We start from the raw sequence: 21,920 nt of genomic DNA on the forward strand, positions 1-21,920 counted from the left end.
ACCAAGATGGCCTCTGGGAAGAATTTTCTGGCTTTGTCTGCTGAATGTTATTATACTGTATTCTGTTCTTAGTAGCTATCCCAGCCCTCCCTGAACTCAGAGTAGTAATATGATTTCTAGAGGCCTTGAGCCAAGAATCACAAATGCAACAGCAACTCAATCTGAATTGCTCAAAGCAACACACATTAAAGTGAGTGCAGCAGAAGGAAAAAGGGAAAGCTTCAGCCTCCATAGCAGTTCAGGGGAAAATGGACGGAGAGAGCTCAGAAGGAAAGGGAGGCATTTCAGAGATGATGCTATGCAACCTCACACCCAACAAAACATTGTGATGAAGGGCTGGTGTAAAGAAACCCACTTGCGCTCTCCTCCTGCTTTCAATGTTAGGATAACTGTCAAGGAACAGAGCTGATGGTGTGAAGAATGACGAGGAACATAGCTGGGATGGATGGAGGAATGGGAGTACAGCAGAGGGGTGGGCTGACAACCAGGGACACTGCCCCAGCACAGGTCTGACTTTAGAATAGGTACTACCATCTCTTTATAGTGAATAAAGACATCAGGGAGAGCTAATAGAAATCCACGAAATAAGAAAAATCTTAGAGAACATAGCCTTATTTCAAGGTAAATAACTCACTATTACAGTCATAAAGATGAGGTGTATAAATGATTATAAAGAAGGGATGGCTATGAGAGGCTACGGGATGAATTCAGTTGTGGTTGGCAGTGACTCAGATTAATTCCTTTCTGTAGAAGGTCTGGTGGTCAGCAGGAAATTAGAGATGATTGGTTTGGTTTAAGCAGATGAGAATCTGAACTTGAGGTTAACAGCTAGGTCCCAGGGTGCACAGGCCACCAGGTCTGAGCTGTAAACTGGCAGGATGACTGGAGCCTTTAGAGGTGATGGATCAAGCTGAGATGGTCCCTCTTTCCTGTCCAGATCCGGACTACAGCCCCCACCCAAATCAGCAGGCTGTTTGGCTGTTTAACTACATCTGCTTAGGAGGTATGAAGATATAAAATGACTTCCGAGGTTAGGTTTTTGAATAACTAGAATTAGCAGAAATGTATTTTGCCATAATACCTATTGACTAAAATATCAAACATAAAACTAATGTGGTCAGAGGAATCTGAGAGCACTGTGGATAGTTCTCGTCCAGTCATTTACTTTTCTACAGGTATTTTGGTCACTTTTTTACTTTTTAGAATCCCTCTAACATTTTGTAGCAGGGAAAACTAAAGTTCCTCTTGAAAAATTTGTCCTACGATTATTTCCCACAGATTAAGAATAATATTTCAAGTCTGAGCTTGCAGCTTGAACCTCCCAGCTTTCTAAGTCTCCACCTACCCTAGTTGCTGATTGTGTAGAGCCTGAAGCAGCTGTCGCCAGGCCCTGGCTCCACGCAGTGCAGCAGGAAGTGGTAATGATCCTGAGGCTGCAAGTGGGCCTTCCCCCACCCCCACCTGTTAATGAACTCCTTTACCAGGCAATATCTGAATTTGTTTTTATAAGAAGGAAAGGCTGTTGTTGTTTAGGCCAAAAGCAAATAAGATGTTACTGCTCTTCCATGATCAATATTGAACAAAATGTCATAATAAAAATAAAAGTTTAGCTCTATTCCACCAAGGGGGCCTGTAAATACATGATCCACAGTCTGACATTCCACTGTAAGCTCCTCAAAACTCCTGGTGATACAAAGGAACTTCCTCCTTCCCTTCCCTCATGACAGAAACATCAAGGTAGGAGGGAGCCACAAGGACTTCAGCCTCTCAGAGATGAAAATCTTCCAGTTACTTCCTAGTGCTATCAAGAGCACTTTATGACGGGCACACGGTACATTTAGTTCCCCAAATACTTACTGAATGAATGCTTGCCATATACCTGAGGGCAGCTAGATTTTTTAATGTTATAGCATCATGTATTTTTACCTTTAGTTTTCAAAGGCTAAAACAAAAACAAAAACAAAAATAAATCAAGAGCGTCTCTGCTGGCACTGGAAATTCTGCAATGTGATACTGGCAACTTCCTAGTCCTGAAGGAAATAAAACAGCCAAGATTTTTAGAGAATCTGTATTAATACAAAGTGCACAGTTTAATTTTTACACTCACCGCTCCTCCACAAAATATCATGTGGTAGGACTACTAATCCTAAAAGCAGGCCACTTCTGAATTCAGACTCCTGGACCTGGAAGGGAGCTAACAGAACTGCCAGTCAATTCTCTGACCATACAAGCAAGACAACTGAGCCCTACGGAGGTAAAGCGGCTAGCAGAGTTCAGAGTGACAGAATTATATGCCTCAGGAAAACATATGTATTATCCTTCAAGCCCACCAGTGAGTGGTTAGGGAATCAAACTCTACTGTCTCCAGATACACAAGTTCTCCATGAAGAAAAAGAGGAAGTCTCCCCCCACCTCAGAGGGAAGTTTTACAAAAACCTCGTCTTGCTAGCTAACAGACCTCTTGGAGTTGTTATAAGCACTCACTGTTGCTCACCATTCTTTTGAAGGTAACAGTCAGTCATGATTTTGTGAAAGTCAACAACTGAGAGGTCAAATAACACAGGTAAAAGCAGACAAGTGAAGTGTGGTCAGTGGAATCCATAGGGCTGAAACACTTGCTGCTAAAACCTGCCACTCCAAATTAATCTCCTTACATATAGAAGGAGCTGGAACTAGGCACATACAAGGGGTGTAACAATCCAGTTTCAGACAGTTATCTCTACATAAACCAGCAGAAATGTTTGCTTTCCAATGATTCCATTATGTATTGACAGATGTCACTAACATACTAATGTCTTGATTTCTAGCGTACTTATGTCTAGACCAGGGGTGGGCAAACTTTTTGACTTGAGGGCCACAATGGGTTCTTAAACTGGACCGGAGGGCCGGAACAAAAGCATGGATGGAGTGTTTGTGTGAACTAATATAAATTCAAAGTAAACATCATTACATAAAAGGGTACGGTCTTTTTTTTTTTTTTTTTTTTTTAGTTTTATTCATTTCAAATGGGCCGGATCCGGCCCGCGGGCTGTAGTTTGCCCACAGCTGGTCTAGACACTTCTGAAATGCTGGCTGCTTTCCTGCTTAAAGCACTCTTCCCTTGCTGAGATATTTAGAGTTTTTCTCTGTGATATTCTAGAAGAACCTCCCATGATATAGGTATTAGATCTTCTCTGAATAAGTGAGGGAAGGGAGTGAACAGCGAAGGAATATGGCAGGAGAGCAGAGGACAGGGCTACATAAGATAAAAGTGGGAACAGAGACTTACCTCTCAAACCCAATGGACCTCCACTGGTCCGACGGGCCCCCATATATTAAATTTCAAGAGCCAAGAGTCATTTCCCACATAAAAATGTTTCTGAAACACCAGTGGAACTGTGATGTAGCATCCCCCTCAAAGAACAAGCTGACTGTGACTACAGTGACACCACTGTATTACGTAATTGAAATTTGCCGCAGGTTCAGACATTCGGTGTATGTGCTTGGCTGAGGAGCCAATGGGGCGAAGCTACCATCTGTGGGATTATGACTGAACGCCTCTAAGTCAGAATCCCGCCCAGGCGGAACGATACGGCAGTGCCGAGGGAGCCTCGGTTGGCCTCGGATAGCCGGTCCTCCGCTCGTCCCCCTCGGGACCGGGGTCCGGTGCGGAGAGCCCTTCATCCTGGGAGACGGGGTGCGGCCGGAAAGGGGGCCGCCCCCACGCCCTTCACGCAACGCACGTTCGTGGGGAACCTGGCGCTAAACCATTCGTAGACGACCTGCTTCTGGGTCGGGGTTTCGTATGTAGCAGAGCAGCTCCCTCGCTGCGATCTATTGAAAGTCAGCCCTCGACACAAGGGTTTGTAAGAGAGAGAGAAAAAAAAAAGAAATCTGCTAAGAGTTGAACTTCAAAAAAGGTAAATATGTAAGGTGAGGAATATGTTAATTAACTCAATGAGGGCATTTTTTCACAATATATACATATTAGAGGCCCTATGTACGAATTTGTGCATGCGTGGGGTCCCTCGGCCTGGCCGGTGATCGGGGCTATCTCACCCAGTCCCTATCAGGGTGATCAGGGCTGGCCGGCTGGGAGGGGGGTAGGGGCCGCAGGAGGTTGGCCTACCACTGACCATCAAGGGGCAGTTCCTGCATTGAGCGTCTGCCCCCTGGTGGTCAGTGCACATCATAGCTACTGATCGACCAGTTGTTCAGTCGTAACGGTTGCTTAGGCTTTTATATATATAGACTAGAAGCCTGGTGCATGAAATTCGTGCACTGGGGTGGGGTGGGGGTCCCTCAGCCCAGGCTGCACCCTCTCCAATCTGGGACATCCCCCTCACAACCTGGGACTGCTGGCTCCTAACCACTCACCTGCCTGCCTGCCTGATTGTCCCCTAACCACTCCGATTGATGCCTAACTGCCCTCCCCTGCTGACCCGATCGCCCCCAACTGCCCTCCCCTGCCGATTCGTTCACCGCCAACTGCCCTCCCCTGCCAACCCAATCGCCCCAAACTGCCCTCCCCTGCTGATCTGATTGCCCTCAACTGCCCTCCCCTGCCGACCCGGTCGCCCCCAATTGCCCTCCCCTGCCAGCCCGGTCGCCCCCAACTGCCCTCCCCTGCCGGCCCGGTCTCCCCCAACTGCCCTCCCCTGCCGGCCCGGTCTCCCGCAACTGCCCTCCCCTGCCGGCCCAGTCGCCCCCAACTGCCCTCCCCTGCCGGCCTGGTCGCCCCCAACTGCCCTCCCCTGCTGGCCATCTTGTGGTGGCCATCTTTGACAATGTGGGGGTGGCCATCTTGTGATAAAATGAAGGCGTCGCACAAGGGCACAAGGGCCACCTAGGCTTTTATTAGTATAGATTACAAATCATCACATTGTATAGTTTAAACATCTTAATTTTTGTCAATTATACCTCAACAGAGCTGAAAAAACACACAACAAACCAAAAACAAGCCAGTTAGCCATCTGGGTGATGTGCTTAGATGAAGAACAGTCCTGAGGCAAGGGGATTGACGGCACGGCCTCTACAAAGCTTTTCCAGTCCAAAGACATGTTGAGGTAGGACAAGGCCTGAGAAAGTATGAGTATTAAAAACAAAGAACCAGATTTCTCAGTGAGGCAGAATCTTAATATGGCTGTCTAAGTTGATTTGGTAATATCTCTTACAAAGCTATTAGCTGATGTGAATAGAGACATTCAAATTAAGGGCCTGTCTTTACCAGAATGGAGAAAAACTTTCCCTCTTTGCCAAAGGGATCCATCAGAACAGCGGCAGGGCTCTGGGAATCGCAGACACAGCCATGCTGGCCAGCCAGCCCAGTGTATTTGGTTTGGCTCTCAGAAATAAAAAGTGTCAAAAGGGAGAGGATGAAAAAACCCAAACTAAAAGGAAATCTAATGCTGAAACTGTCAGGGTGGTAAGAACAAGGCTCTGTTACAACTGAAATTTAAGTGCTAAACCAGCACAAAGCCTAATCCATGTCTAGCTAATCTCTCTGGCCAAGCAGGAAGAGAGAAGGAAGTTTCCTCCACCACAGCGGCCCGTGCTCAATGCACTCTATGTCCAGGACTGTCGTCTGCTGTTCCCAGCACACAGTGTCTGTTCCAGGGCCAATGTGATGGGAGACTAAAAAGTTCCACAGGTAACTATGGATCTTGCTTGATTTTTTCTTCTTTTAGTGGCGACCTGATACATTCCCTGGGTGATGTCTCCTGGTTCCCTGGTGAGATGATGAAATGACCCGTTAGTGTGGTACAAGCTCCATGGTACAAGACCATGGAAGGGGTGCCATGATTGACCAAGGCTCTGGGGTCATGTGAGCTGTTCTGAGTGGTGCCCTGAGTACAAATGGCTGCCTCATGGAGAACCATGTGATTAAGGGCAAGCATAATACAATGATATGGCAAGTTGTGTCTGATATGTCTGATATAGAGGAGGTTGGGGTGGGCTGGTGGTCTGGAGTTGCATGTTACTAATTTTGGATTGCTAAAAGGAAAAAAAGTATGTGATGTGATTTGAAAACTCCTGGGGAAGATTGGGGTTGAAAGAAAAATACTCCTACAGCCCCCCGAGCTCAGAGAACTTTATAGTTAGGTGAAGAAGGGTGAGAATGTGACTCCAGGGACATTGCCAGTCCAGTGTGGCTCAATGGATGCTTAAGGCTCATCACACTTGTGAGCACAGTTCCCCCAGAAAGTGTGGGCAAAGCCTTGGCATTCCAGGACTCAAGTGGCTCAAACTGCTTTGTTTCCACATGGAAAGAACAGCCGCACACGAGAAGGAAAAGCCACACCAAAGCAAATACTGGGAAGTTTCACCAAGCTCATTGAAGAGGAGGAAGATCACCAGATTTTTTCTATTTTTCTTCCCAAGGAAGCAGCTGGAGAGGAGGGGGACTCAACCTCAGAATCAGCCAAGTGAGAAAGCGAGTTCTACATGGGCAAGAAAAGATGGAGAAGTCTGAGGTTATCCCACTGTACAGACCCCAGGAGGCGGATACAAATAAACAGCCCTAGCAACTCCTGCAGGTGGCTTTGTCCAATGGTCCCATGCCGACAGGACCACGGCCTGTGAGCTGCACTATACTAGATAGTGCTTAAGAGGTCCAACTGACAGTGCAAGGAGCAAGAGATGCTGGCAAAGCTACAGCCCTGAAGGAGGTAAGAAACTTAACACATTTTAAGGTACCTACTATTCACTTTTCTCCCCCAAAGAAAGTCACAATGCTTGGTCAGCACACAAAGCCAGAACAGACAAGCATCTTATCTGCTAGTACCTATCACTAAAACACACTTTGCTTGAACCAGAAGGGCAGCGCTCCTGCAGCACCCTGTGACGGTATAACACAGTATTTCTCAACCTTCCTAATGCCTCGACCCTTTAATACAGTTCCTCATGTTGTGGTGACCCCAACCATAAAATTGTTTTCACTGCTACTTCATAACTGTAATTTTGCTGTTATGAATCGTAATGTAAATATCTGATATGCAGGATGTATTTTCATTGTTACAAATTGAACATAATTAAAGCATAGTGATTAATCACAAAAACAATATGTAATTATATATGTGTTTTCCGACGGTCTTAGGTGACCCCTGTGAAAGGGTCGTTCAACCCCCAAAGGGGTCGCGACCCACAGGTTGAGAACCGCTGGTATAACACTTCTGCAGGACAGCAGTTATTACTCGAGCTTCCTCTGCCAGGCTACTAGGATTTTCTTCCGAGGCATCTGCAAGGTGAAGTAGTAGGATAGGGTTGGAAATGGAATGTCCAGTCTCAATTCTGCCACTTGGCTTTATCATTTTGGGCAAGTCATTTCAGCGCTCTGGCCTCAGCTCAGACTAGATGATCTCTAAATTCTTTTCAGGTTTAATAATCTTTGAATAAATAGAGCTCATTCCTGATTAAATAACATTCAAGCAGTGACTGCCAGCGGAGCACCAGCAGGCTATTTCTAGATGGAGCTTTCAGCTCTCCAGGCTTCTCAATGTCCCTTCTCTGGGTCTCACCTCAGGATGCCAGAGAAAACTCAGCACTGTTCCTCTTCCATGATGCCCTACCCTTCTGCTGGTTGCATCCTGACACTCTCTGTGGTAAAGTTACCTTTAGGAATAAATATTTATTGATAGGAATAAATATTTATTTATAAATATTAAATATTTATAAATATTTATTTATAAGGTTTAGGTTTAAAAGACTTACAAAAGTTGATGTGATTTCCCATAGACTTTAAAGGTGCCAAACAACTGAGAGTCAGAGAGCTCTGAGGGCACTCACCAGGCCCAGGACACTGAGGAGCAGATTAAACTGGGGTTTAAAGGACAGTTTTGTCCTTTTTCCAACTCTTTTTCTCCCCTCCCCTCTCGCCGCCCCCCCCTCGCCCCCCACTCACCCGCACTCCACACCCCCAGTTGCTCACTGATCTTATTCTAGTGTTCAGGTTCCCTAGGCATACTAAGGTGACAGTGACAATGTGCTGTACTCACACTATAAAGGGCAGTGCCTTAAAGAAATGCTTGATTCAAAGGAATAAAGTGAACCAGTGAAATTCGGGCATTTAGGCAGGAGCTTTAGCAAATATCTCATACTCCTTTTATACCACTACCACATCATGCTGTTTGTTAAGCTGGCAATAAAATGTTAGTGCCTGAAGTTTGGCTTAGGGTTTACATTAGAAAAAGATAATTTTTTTTTTAGTCTGATAACATTAAAACCATTATTTATCTTTAACAAGAACCCCATGAAAAATGCCATCAATCAAACCTGATCTTCAGGGCTACTAAGCATCACTGCAATTTACAGCAAGAACTGCCTGTTATCTGCAGTGTCAAAATGAAAGGCTCCCTTCATCAGGACAGCACATGCTGGGTAGGGCATTTTCTTTGTGCTTAGGTGGTCTTTTGTATAAAGAGGTGGACAAAGCGGTAAGATAGCATTTATATGGTGTCGAAGAACACCACAATCTTATCTCCAGGAAATTCCTGATTTCATTCAATCACTAACCACTTTTAAGAAAGGTCTAGTTACTAAGTTCGTTTTATATAGTATTTGGGACTGAAGTCACCAGCAGGCCCCACGCCTCCCCTAGGGAGTAAGCTGGAATTAGTGGGTGTGAGTATCAGATTCTGCAGTTGTTCCTCATCCCCCACCTTTTAATCTGTGGGGTTTAGGATCTAATTGGAATGCCATTTCCAGAGTTTGGAAGTCAGTTGTTTGAAATCTTGAAACAATCACCTAAGTAGTAGTTAGGTTCCCAAGTAGGCCCCATGAGACTATTCATCCATAATGTTAGTTATGGGTTGAATCATACCCCTTCCCCCAACTCATATGTTGATGTGCTAACCCCCATAACTATGGAATGTGACTCTTTGGAGAGATGATTTAAAGAGATGATTAAGTTATGATGAGGCTATTGAGTGGGTTCTATTCCAATCTAACTGATGTCCTTGGATAGAAGAGGAAATGTGGGCACAACAGAGACACCAGGGATGCATGTGTAAGGAGGAAAGGCCACGTGAGGACATAGTGAGAAGGTGGCTATCTGCAAGCCAAGGAGAGAGAGCTCAAGAGAAACCTTGATCTTGGACTCCTGGCTTTCAGAACTGTAAGAAAATAAATGTCTGTTGTTAAGCCAGCCAGCCTGTGGTAGTTTGTTATGGCAGCTCTGAAAGTGAATATAATATTGTCATAGAACCTACCACCATTTATAACATTTTATCTACTAGAAGATGCTTCTGAGTTCTAACATCAGAAATACTAGTACCTCTTCACTTCTCCTGTGTGTCCTGGGTCCATCTCTCCTACAGAGCACTGGAAGGGGTTCAGGAGAAGCCTCATTTCTATGGCAGTAGCCCCACAGCAGGATGTTCCTATAATAGGTGTGCAGGAGAACCTCTTAGAGTCTCCGGATAATTAATAGCAACAATCGTTAGAATAGCAGCCAGGGGCTGCTGTGGAGGGCTGGGTCATCAGTAGCAGGGACCCTTTGGACTAGTGAACAATTCAGGAAGGGAAGTGGTGGCAGTATTTCCCCTCACTCTTGGGGCAAGCAGGGCTTTAAGTTATGAGGCACAGGGGAGTCCGGTGGGAAGAGTGGTTCTCTCTTTGTGTATGTAAACTGAAGGCTGCTTATATTTTAGGATACCTTTTTTATTTCACACCTGGAAAGTCACGCCCCACGGGGAGAGGGGTGTGGTTCCCATACCTTTTGCTTTTTTAAGTTTACACAGGTTTCCCTTGAGAATTACTATAGCCACTATTAGGACGGGAGTTCGGTGTTCTTCAGGGGTGCTGGTCAGAAACATGGTTGCGAGCCCCCAGCATGCACCATAGTAGATCCTGCCTATAAAAAACTTAAGTTACTTCTATTTCTAGACTGTCTCACCAAACCTTTGTAAATAATTAAATAGCTAAGGATAACTTATTTCAAATGCTCTGACTAGACTGGAATACTGTCAGTTCTAAAGTTTATGAGCTCCACTGGCTTTAAGTTTGCAGTTCCTACTCTGGTCATTTTTTTTTGGCATTCATAAGAATTAATTTTCTTCTTTGCTTAGTTGGGGAAGGATTATCTCTGGAAGTTGACACTGGAGAGGACAGACCCATGTTTAATGTACTGAACTGCAGTAATTGTCAAGACTCATTAAAATTAAGATGGTAATTAACTGCTCCTGCAGGAGCTCTAGGGAATCAGGAGTGCCAACCGTCTTCTCCCGTGGGAGTACTTTAAGTACAAAGGAAACATACAAAGGGCAGCAAAAAAAAAAAAAAAAAAAAAAAATTGAGATCTGCAAAGCTCTGTAATTAAAAAAACATTTCATATTCATATTTTAGAACTCTAAAGAGTCCAGTGCAAGACCAACCTAATAAAAACTAGACTAAAAAACAGTTCTTGCAATCATTGCTGCAAAGCCAAGGACACGAGACCTGAATTCAGAGTAGGTGTTTTATGTTCAATTTTATTTAGTCCCAGCAAGTAGGGGGTAGATACCAGTAATGAGGACCAAGGGCTGCCCTGGTCAAGAAATGGAGGGAAAGACCTGCGGACAAAACAGAAACAGCAGAATGCTCCTTCTCTGAGACAAGTTAAGGAGGGAAATGGTGGGAGGATCTTTCATATCAAAGAAGGTTTGGTCTAGCTAAATCTCCTGATACCCTTTCTCTCTCTCCACAAACAGGAGTATTCTACATGTAGCACAGAGCATGTAGTTTTGCCCCTATTTAAGTGTATCCCTTCATGTGTGCACCACAGGCTGTTCTCTCATTGGGAGTTAATTGCAATTAATGCTTAATACTGTGTAATGTCAACTATGTGAAAGAGTTCCTTATCTCCTCTATTTTCATCATCCTTATTTCCTCTTCCTTTATCCAATTTAGCTTTAGGGGATTTTATCAAGAAATAAGGTAGCAGCTTTGTGTCCTAGGCCCAATTGAGCACTCTGTCAGTCCCTGTTCTTTCTTGTGGTGTCTGCCCAGCTCCTCCATATCTTCTTTTTTTTTTTTTTTTGAACAAGCTTTTCTCTGCCAGATTTTCAACAATCAACTGGCAAGATATTCTGCTCTTTGCATAAAAAGGTTAATGGCAGCTTTCAGAGGAAGGAGAAAGTGCCAGACTGTGTGAGAGTAGAGAGGAGAGAGAAAAAAAATGCGGTTACTCCACAGGGTTTTTCTTATAAATTTGTTAAAACACTCTCCCTCTCTCTCAAGCCCAGGCCCGATACAGACACATTTATCTCCATGGCTCTGCAGTTTTTTCTGCTGGATTGCTGGTCTTGCCTCTCTCAGCATCTCACACTCTGCTGCTCTTAGTTTTTTTGACAAGAGTTCAACATTGGAGCTGAGGAAACAAGTTCAAACATTACAAAAAGAAGAAAACCAGATCAGAAACATTCAGGCTGGGAACCAGAACAAAGTTTGTTGCTCCACAAAGAACCATTCTTTTTTCTATCTGTCTTATTTTCTCTCCCTGTTCCCCTTATCCCTTGCCCCCCAACAGCTCATAAGTCCACTTGGCTCACTTGTGTGGTACAACACTCTGTACAAATGCATTTAAGAGAGAAGAATGGAATGTCATGTTGTGACTCATGATTGATGCGTTCCCTGAGTGCAGGAGATGACTTTCAGGTTCTGTGCCCAGTACTTCCCCAGCATTCACACCCTCCAGTTCACCATCTTGAAAAGAGAGGGGTACAAGCCAAAGAGTGATTGATCAAAATTGAGAAAACAAATGGAAGGAATCCAAGGAGAGGACATAGTCTGGGCCAAGTTTTGGAACAATACTTCCCTGAAAATTAAAAATGGGACTGAGTGCTGGGAAAGGGAGCTGGAATCCAAAGCTGCATGACCCACAGAGCAGGCTGGCTGATACACGTTCATTCCAGTGTGCGGCCCCTGATGGGAGGCTGGCATTCATGGTGGAAAAAAAGGATTTGTACTCTAGGGAGAAATTCCATTTTTAGCAGAATCTGCCCATTAGTCAAACTGCTTCAGAAAGTTTAAAAGGAGACTGGTAGTGGGGTATGATTTTTTCTGTTTTTGTTTTAAATTAAATTATCACTGACATACAGCAAAATGCACAAATCTTTAAATGTACAACTTGATGAATTCTGGTAAGTATTCTCTCAATATTCTTAAGCATCTCCTTTTTCATAAGAGGATGAAAATCTGAACCTTAGATTACTGATATAAATTTTAATAACTTTTAAACTTATTTTCAAAGATCAAACTTATAGAAAAGTTGCAAGAATAATACAAAAAATTCTCATACCCTTCACCCAAATTGCTAACATTTTACTACCTTTGCCTTAATATTCATTTCTCTCTTGATACACAGATATAGGTGTCTGTATGTATGGCATCTATCTATCTATCTATCTATCTATCATCATCTATTCATGGCATCCATGAAAGAGAAAAATAAAAGAACAAAAGGACAGTTAAAGTACTGAGGAAGAAATCACTAATAAATTGTTAAAAAAAATAATAATATGAAGTGATATGAAAAAATAGCAAATAAAGTTTCAAAACATACAACAGAGAACTGAAATGCATAATATGCCTCTATATATTTATACACTACATATGAGGCCCCTAGAACCATAAGAAATGCAAAAAATTCACTGTTAATAACTCATTCTCGAATTGCCCCCATTAAAAATGAAATTGCCCCCCTGAGGGGCATGTGCCCTATGTTGGTAACTACTGGTTTAGATGGTCTCTCCTAGGTTTTGTTAACATTAGTCACTTGGTTTAGGCGGTGTTTCCAGGCTTTTCTAATGTAAATTAACTAAAATAATTTTGTGCTAAATAATTTTTTTGTGAAGAGACTTTCAGACTGTGGAAATATACTGTTCCTCAAAAACTTTTACCCACTGGTTTTCATATTCATTGATGATTCTTGCCCAAATCAGTGATTACTATGATGGATGTCAAATAATGATTCTCTAATTCCATCATTCCTTCTCCATTTACTGGCTGGAATTCTACTATTTCCTTTCCTCCCATTCACTTGTTTATTAATTCACTTCTTTATACCAGCATAGATTCACATATTTCTATTTTATTTCTATTCTATTTCAATGAGTTATATTCTGTTACTATCATTATGTATTTTGCTGCTCAAATCTTCAAGATTTTGTCATTAGGAACCTCTGTGTCCTTCTGACATACTCTCAATATTCTTGGAACACTTTCTTACTTTCTGGTATAATAAAATGTTTTGGATTTATGTTGAACTTTGCCACACAACCCTGGACTTAGTCATGTCTCCTGGAGCCCTGATTCTTTTTGGTGGAAAAAGGTATTTAGAAATTAAGATTTGGGTGCTTAACTGAGCTCCTTGTTACAGGTGTATATTATTGCTTCTAGGTCCTCTCAGCAGATAAGGCTAGAAAATATATGTGTATATATATGTGTAGATGAACATACACATACACACAAAGAGAAATCTAAATCAGTACATTGACCAATCAATCAATAATCAATCTATCAATCTATTAGCAACCATGAACCCATATCAATACTTCCAACAACAATCCAACATCACAGGGCTTGCTTTTACTTTTTATTTTCTTTTACCTTTCTATATTTATTACTCCCTTCTCCTATAGTGACAAATCTGGCCCCCATTATTCTCAATATATTTACTCATTTGCTCAATCTTTTTATATGTAACCAATCTCCCAACCATGTGTGTCGCCATCTTGGTCCTGGTCTACTAATTCCACCACACCAGCTGAATCTTCAGCCTTGGCCATGCCAAAAATGTTGGTGATGTGGGTTGAATCCTTGGGCCCTGCCCATTAAACACATCAGTTGTGCTGGCAGAATCCTTGGTCCCACCAAATATATAGGCTCCAATCCTTGGATTCAGCTCTAGGCCAAATATTCAAGCTTTGCCGACCAAATCCTTAGCCTGTGTTCTGCTGGTCATTTTGGTTACATCAGCTGAAGCCTTGGTCCCAGCCCCACTGACCATGCCAGCTGATTCTTCAGCCATGATAAAGGGGGAAGGGGTAGACTGGTTGACTGGTAGACTGTATTTAAGAGGAACAAATACCTACATTCTAATATTTGTCAGGACTAAATCCTTAAGCCTACTTAACATATAAAACTTTTTTATAAGATTACTAATATTTAGGGCATATTGCCTAAATACTTTCCAAAGAGCTGAAATTTATTACTTATATGAAATAACACATTAGATATCTGAGTACTTGGGCAGCAATATTTAGGGTCTCTTATAAAATGTTTTTATTGAAATAAATTTTGGTATTATGATATTGTTGAGATGTTAAAGAAAAAAATAGGCTTATGGAAGTTATTGTTGTTTATAATGGAAGGATGTTGAAGGTGTTGCTTATAATTTGATTCTTGATAAGGACCCACAGGGAAGAAATTTCTTTCATGATCATTTCGATATACAGAGAAAAAGCATCTGACAAAATACAATATCCTTTCATGATAAAAACACTTAACAAATCAATACAGAAGGACCTTACTGCAACACACTAAAGGCCATATAAGACACACCCACAGCCAGCACTCAGTGATAAAAGGTTGAAAGCTTTTCCTCTAAGGTCAGGAATAAGACAAGGGTACCCCCTCTTACCACTCCTGTCAACAGTACTGGATGTCCTAGCCAGAGCAATCAGACAAGAAAAGGAAATAAAAAGCATCCAAATAGAAAAAGTAAAATTGTCTTTGCAGATAATATGGTCTTATATGTAAAAAGTCCTGAAGACGCCACCAAAAACTGCTAGAACTAATCAATGAATTCAGTAAAGCTGTAGGATACAAAATCAATATACAGAAAATAGTTGTGTCTCTATATATTATAACAAAACATCTGAAAAATATATAAATAAGACAATCCCATTCACAATAGCATAAAAAACAAAGTACTTAGAAATAAATTTAACCAAGAAGGTAAAAGATCTGTACACTGAAAAAATTTTGGTGAAAGAAACTGAAGAAGATACAAGCATATGGAAAGATATCCCATGTTCATGAATTGGAAGAATAATGTTAAAATGTCCATATTACCCCAAACCATCTATAGATTCAATGCAATTCCTATAAAAATTCCAATGGTATTTTTTATAGAAATAAAAAAAAAATCCTAAAATTTGCATGGAGCTACAAAAGACCCCAAGTAGCCAAAGCAATCCTGAGAAAAAAGAACAAAGTTTAAGATATCATATTCCTGATTTTAAACTATACCACAAAGCTACAATAATCAAAACACAATGATACTGACTTAAAAATAGGTCCACAGACCAATGGAACAGAATTGAGAGCTCAGAAATAAACTCCTGCATATATGGTCAACCAACATTTAAAAAAGGAGCCAAAAATACTCAATGGGGAAAGGATAGTCTCTTTAATAAATGATATTGAGAAAATTGAAAGAATGCAGAAGAATTGAAATTGGACCTCAATCTTACACCAAACACAAAAATGAACTTAAAATGGATTAAAGACTTAAACATAAAACCCAAAACTGTAAAATCCCTAGGGGAAACATAAGGAAAAGCTCCTTGACATCAGTCTGGGCGATGATTTCTGGATATGACACCAAAACAAAAACAAAAATAAATAAACAGGACCACATGAAACTAAAAAGGGAGACAAACAACCCAATTAAAAATGGGACATCACTAATCATCAGGGAAATGCAGATCAAAATCACAATGAGATACTAGTTCATACCCTTCATACCTGATAGAATGGCTATTGTCAAGAAGACAAGAAAATAACAAGTGTTGGGGAAGAGAAAAGGGAACCTTTGCTTGTACTTTGTTGGTGAGAATGTAAATTGGTACAGCCAGTATAGAGGTTCTTCAAAAAATTAAAAAAAGAACTACCATATGATCCAGCAATCCCACTTCTGGGTATTTATCCAAAGAAACTGAAATCAGGATGTGGTCAAGATACCTGCACTCCCATGTTCATTTTAGCGTTACTCACAATAGCCAAGATATGGAAACAACCTAAGTGTCTGTCGATGAACAGATAAAGAAGATGTGGTATAGATATACATAGTGGAATATTATTCAGCCATGAGAAAAAATAAAACCCTGTTCTTTGTGACAACTTGGATGAACACTGAGGGCATTATACAAGTGCAATAAGTCTGACTGATAATGTATGATATTGACTTACATGTGAAATCCAAAAGAAAAAAAAAAAGCCTAATTCAGAAAAACAGAGTGTACCCTACACTGTGGTTACCAGGAGCTGGGGTGTTGAGGAAATAGGGAGATATTGTTCAAAGGGTATGAACTTCTAGTTATAAGATTAACAAGTTCTGAAGATCTAACGTAAAGGATAGTGATTATAGCTAAAAATACTGTATTACATATTTGATTGCTGCTAACAGAGTAGATCTTAAATGTTCTCACCATAAAAAAGAAATGGTAATTATGTAATGGAATGAAAATGGTAGCTAATGCTATGGTAGTAATCATTTTATAATATATAAATACATCAAGTCAATATGCCACAAGCCTTAAATATATACAATGTTGTATGTTAATTATATCTCAATAAAGTTGGAAAACAATTTCTTTTGGATCTCAGAACTAGAAATTGTCATGTTTTTGATGATCTACTGGTTTGTTTTATCTTGTAGGATAGAATAAACTGTATGACTAATCACATTTCTCTCTTGACAGTGCCTGAGAGCTCACTCCTGGATTCATCTTGTGTTTTTCTCCTTTCCCTTGATTATGAGAACCATGGAGTTGGGAATGCAGAAGGAAGGAGAGTTCTTTAGGAGATTCTGATATCCTTTATTCTCTCTGAGAAGCACTGCTCCAGAACCACTCACTCAATTTGAAGTACTATAAGATTTAGAACTGAGTTTCTGACTACTCATTCCATCATTCTGGATCATACTCCCCTTTAATCTTAAAGCAGAATGATATAATACAGTGCATATAACTTCTAATTTTATGTAAGAAGTAAAAGTATGTAATGTGAACTGGAAAAATATTGTCTCAAAAAGATAAAATAATGGCTGTTCTTTTTATGTATACAAGACATTTAAAAACAAGCTACCTATCCTTGGCCATAAAGTATCTCAAATGAGGGGATTTTCAAAATTGCAGCAGAGTAAGTGGATACTATGCTGACATACTCCCAGGACCAAACTGGAATTACAACGAAAATACAGAAAAACTATCCTGAATACTCAACTGAATACTAGCTGGAAAGAACCCTGACAATCAAGGATGGAATGTGGAGACCGCATAGAGACTGGTAGGAAGTGTGGAGGCAAGAAAGGGCTGGCTGGGCTCCCATAGACAGCAGCTGAAGTTATGAAGGAATATCTCAGCTGTGGGAGGTTCTAAACCCCAAGCTGGGCTCTCTAGCCCAGAGCACTAGCACTGAGAAAGGTGCCCATATAACTCCAGTTACCACAACATCTGGCTGTGAAAAGGAATACACAGCAGATTAGGGGAAGCCGAGGATCGGGTAGGTGAATTAGAAGATAGGGTAGAAAAAAATCACTCAATCACAGAACCAAAATGAAAAAACAATGAAAAAAACAGGAGGACAGTTTAAGGGAGCCGTGGGATAACATGAAATGTAACGACATTCACATAATAGGAGAACCCTAAAGACTCCACCAGAAAACTACTAGATTTAATAAAGGAATTGGGCAATGTAGCAGGATACAAAATTAGCACCCAGAAATCGATGAAATTTTTACACACCAACAATGAATTCTCAGAAAGAGAAACTAAAAGAAACAATCCCATATACTATAGCAACAAAAAAAGTAAGATCCTAGGAATAAACTTAACCAAGGAGGTAAAAGACGTACTCTGAAACTACATGATGTTGAAAAAAGAGATAGAGGAAGATATGAAGAAGTAGAAGAATATACTGTGTTCATGGATTGGTAGAATTAATATCACTAAAATGTCCATACTACCAAAGCAATCTATAGATTCAATGCAATCCCTATTAAATTACCAATGGCATATTTCACAGTTCTAGAACAAATATTCCACAAATTTATATGGAACCAAAAAAGATCCTGAATAGCTACAGCAATCTTGAAAAAGAAGAACATGCCCTAGCTGGTTTGGCTCAGTAGATAGAGCATCAGCCTGTGGACTAAAGGGTCCTGGGTTTGATTCTGGTCAAGGGCACGTGCCTGGGTTGCGGGCTTGATCCCCAGTAGGGGGTATGCAGGAGGCAGTCAATCAATGATTCTCTCTCATCATTGATGTTTCTCTCTCTCCCTCTCCCTCTTCCTTCCTCTCTGAAATCAATAAAAATATATTTTTTAAAAAGAACAAAGTTGGAGGGATCACAATACCAGATATCAAGTTATACTACAAAGCCACTGTAATCAAAACAGTCTGGTACTGGCACAAGAACAGGCATTTAGATTAATGGAATAGAACAGAGACCCTAGAAATTGACCCAACCCATTACATCAATTAATATTTGACAAAGGAGGCAAGAGCATACAATGGAGTCAAGACAGTCTCTTCAATAAATGGTGCTGGGAAAATTGGACAGATACATGCAAAAAAAATGAAACTAGACCACCAACTTACACTATACACATACATAAACTCAAAATGGATAAAAACTTAAATGTAAGATGTGAAACCATAAGAATCCTAGAAGAAACCATAGGCATCAAAATCTCAGACATCTCTTGTAGCAATATGTTTGTGGATACATCTCCTACGGCAAGGGAATCAAAGGGAAAAAATAAACAAATGGGATTACATCAAAATAAAAAGTTTCTGCACAGCAAAATAAACTATCAACAAAATGAAAAACACAAAAAAATAGTCCACTGATGGGAGAGCATATTTGCCAATGATTCCTCTGATAAAGGGTTAATTTTCAAACTATATAAGGAACTCATACAACTTAACAAAAGGACGACAAACAATACAATTAAAAAAGAGGCAAAGGATCTAAATAGACACTTCTTCAAAGTGGACATACAGAAGGCCAGGAGACATATGAAAAAATGCTCAAAGTCATTAATCTGAGAGATGCAAATTAAAATGACAATGAGGTATCACCTCACACCTGTCAGAATGGCTATCATCAGCAAATTAACAAAGGACAAATGTTGGTGAGGATGTGGAGAAAAGGGAACCCTAATACACTGTTGGTGGGAATGCAGACTGGTGCAGCCACTGTGGAGAACAGTATGGAGTTTTCCTCCTCTCCCCCCAAAATATTAAAAATGGAACTGCCATTTGACTCAGTGATCCCCCGCCTAGGAATACATCCTAAGAATCCTCAAACACCAAACAGAAAGGATATATGCACCCCTATGTTCATAGCAGCACAATTTACAATAGATAAGATTTGGAAACAGCCCAAGTGCCCATCAGCAGATGAATGGATAAAAAAGCTGTGGTACATTTACACAATGGAATACTATGCAGCTGTAAAAAAGAAATAACTCTTACCATTTGCAACAGCATGGATAGACCTGGAGAGTATTATGCTAAGTGAAATAAGCCAGTCAGAGAAAGACAAGTATCACATGATCTCACGCATATGTGGAATCTAATGAACAAAATAAACTGATTAACAAAATAGATCCAGAGACACAGACGCATGGAATAGACTGTGGAGTTGCAGAGGGAAGGCAGGGGAGTGTGGGTGGGTGAGAGGCTATCAACCAAAGACCTTGTATGCATATAGGGTATGCATATGCACAGACAGTGGGAGGGCCAGGGGCAGACGGCGGGGGTGGACTAGAAGGGGTCATTTGGGGAAAAAGGGGACATATGTAATACTTTCAATAAAGATGCAAAAAAACAAACAAAAAACCCAAAAACAAATGAACAAAAAGAAACTTAAAAAATAAATTAAAGTTTTAAAAAGTATCCCAAATGTGAGACCTGGCCCAAATTTATTTAGTTGTTGGAATTTTTTATTTCATTTTTCAATTATAGTTTGCATTCAATATTATTTTGTATTAGTTTCAGATGTATAGCATAGCATAGTGGTTATATAATCATATACTTTACAAAGTGTTCCTTGGAATTTCCAGTAACCACCTGGCACCATACATAGTTATTGTAACATTACTGACTATATTCCTCTTTCAAGAAGAAATTAAGATTTTTACAGCAACATGCTAAATCTGAGAGGTAGGGCTTATCTTTTCACATCAAATAAGTAAGGTGGATAACTGATTGGGCTGTTATAAATATGTCTATTATTAGGCAATATCACACCATGGGAAAGTAAGCACAGCTCTCAGATTCCAGTTTGCATTTCTCAACCTGTGAGTTGTCACTGCTACCTTTAACATCACACCATGGGGGATTTTGTTTTAAACACAATTTTCCTTCCTGTATTATGAGTAACAAATAATGTTTAAAAACCAGGAACTATTTGGCTGAAAAACAGTGTACAGCTTCAAAATTCTGATGAAGAGTTTTAGTAAATGTACAACACAATTTAGAAACAAAAGGAACTTAAATTAATGTTTTAAAAACTGATCTAATTCTTTTTCTAAGTGTTCACTTTCCATGTCTGCTCTCTATCTCTATCCTTATCCTATTTTCTCTTTGTTTCTTTTATTCATTGTTTTTATCTCCTGATTATCTTCTCATTTATTTATTGAACTAAAAAAAATCATAACATGACAAAAGAGAATTAGTAGAATTTTACAGGCAACAGTAAACAGAAAATGTAGTAGAGAGGGAGTAACTTAAACTAATTAATCTAATGGTTCTTTTCCTTCAAATAGTAATTCCTAATATCTGCTGAAGAACTAACTACTGCTAAGAATCTTGAATATGAGCACCAACTTCCCTAAGGTAACTCCTATTGCATCAACCTAAGTAGCAGCTGAATTTTGATAGGGTCTTATCAAAGTTCAAGTGACTGACCTGTTCCTGGGTCATCTTCTGCAGCTCATTTTCCCAAGTTGCCTGGTCATCGTCCAAGTTATAGGAAGCTGGTGGAGTGAGCCCATGAAGGATCAGGGGGTCTCGGTCATGGCAGAGGGCTGTCAGGTGTCCAATATACAATTTTAATTTGCTTCTATTTTGGTCAAGTTCTAAGAGAGGTTGGATGATCTAAGGGGAAAAAAAAATGAGGAAAGTCAAGATCAGTCTGAAATGAGCTTAAATATCGTTATGCCTCCCAAGTCAAAGAAAACTGACCAAATCACTATTGAAATCTTCAGGATTATAAAAAGAAACATTTTCACATACCTGCACATTTACAGTATCACACTCAACCACCCCATTCAGGGAGATGGGTAGGGGATGTTGGCTTAGTGCATCAATTCAAGACTAAGAGTTCCATACTTTGGCAGGGGATTAAGCACAGGACTGACTTGTTTTTACAGAGATGACATTGCTGATAAGGACTCCAGTTACCTCACAATTTCTCTTCCAGTTATTTATGAGTAGGTTACAAAAAGCTGCTAGTGAAATCTGCTCATCTGAAAGCCTGGGCAACATACACGTCATGTGTTCCTCCACCTCCTAGAATGGACGAAAAACGCTGTCTCTGGAGAAGGTGCATGTTTTCCTTGGCCAAGAGATGTGACGAGTGAATTCATTACCAACCTTCCTCATCCTGGCTTAAGCTCCCCTCATTCTTTCCACAGAGGCTATCTGATATTCTTTTTAAACAATGATTGATAAATCTTTATATAACACCAAATACCTGACTCATAGCCAAAGACTCTGAAATTCTCTTAGTTGTAACATTGGCTCTATGTTTTTCTTGAACAGCAGTCCTTCTCTCTTTCTCTTTTACATTCCCTTTGCCTTGGGTGAATAACTATCCCTTTGACTCCCTTTGGAAGCCATTAAGTGACAGATGGCTTCTGCCCCAGAATTTCATTTAACAGCTCTCATGACAATACTCTGGCCAGGTACTTAGTAGTTGGTCAAAGCCTGGGGTGTTTAGGAACAGTTGGG

General features: G+C 40.6%; 1 protein-coding gene across 6 annotated transcripts in view; it reads right to left on the reverse strand.

Annotated features, from left to right (window-relative positions):
- ERC1 (ELKS/RAB6-interacting/CAST family member 1) overlaps positions 1-21,920 on the reverse strand; it is a 503,328-nt gene that overhangs the window by 28,628 nt on the left and 452,780 nt on the right. For 4 of the 6 annotated variants that reach the window (XM_070409489.1, XM_070409487.1, XM_070409488.1 and 1 more), the window contains one exon: positions 20,877-21,065. In XM_070409489.1, the coding sequence (XP_070265590.1) occupies positions 20,877-21,065 (189 nt within the window). Of the gene's footprint in view, positions 1-20,876; positions 21,066-21,920 lie in introns of those variants that run through there. The other 2 variants (XM_070409492.1, XM_070409491.1) reach the window with 1 other exon arrangement.

This window comes from Myotis yumanensis, unplaced genomic scaffold (genome assembly GCF_028538775.1).
Source record: "Myotis yumanensis isolate MYYU_CA2020_CCGP unplaced genomic scaffold, mMyoYum1.0.hap1 SCAF_3, whole genome shotgun sequence".
Taxonomy (NCBI): Eukaryota; Metazoa; Chordata; class Mammalia; order Chiroptera; family Vespertilionidae; genus Myotis; species Myotis yumanensis.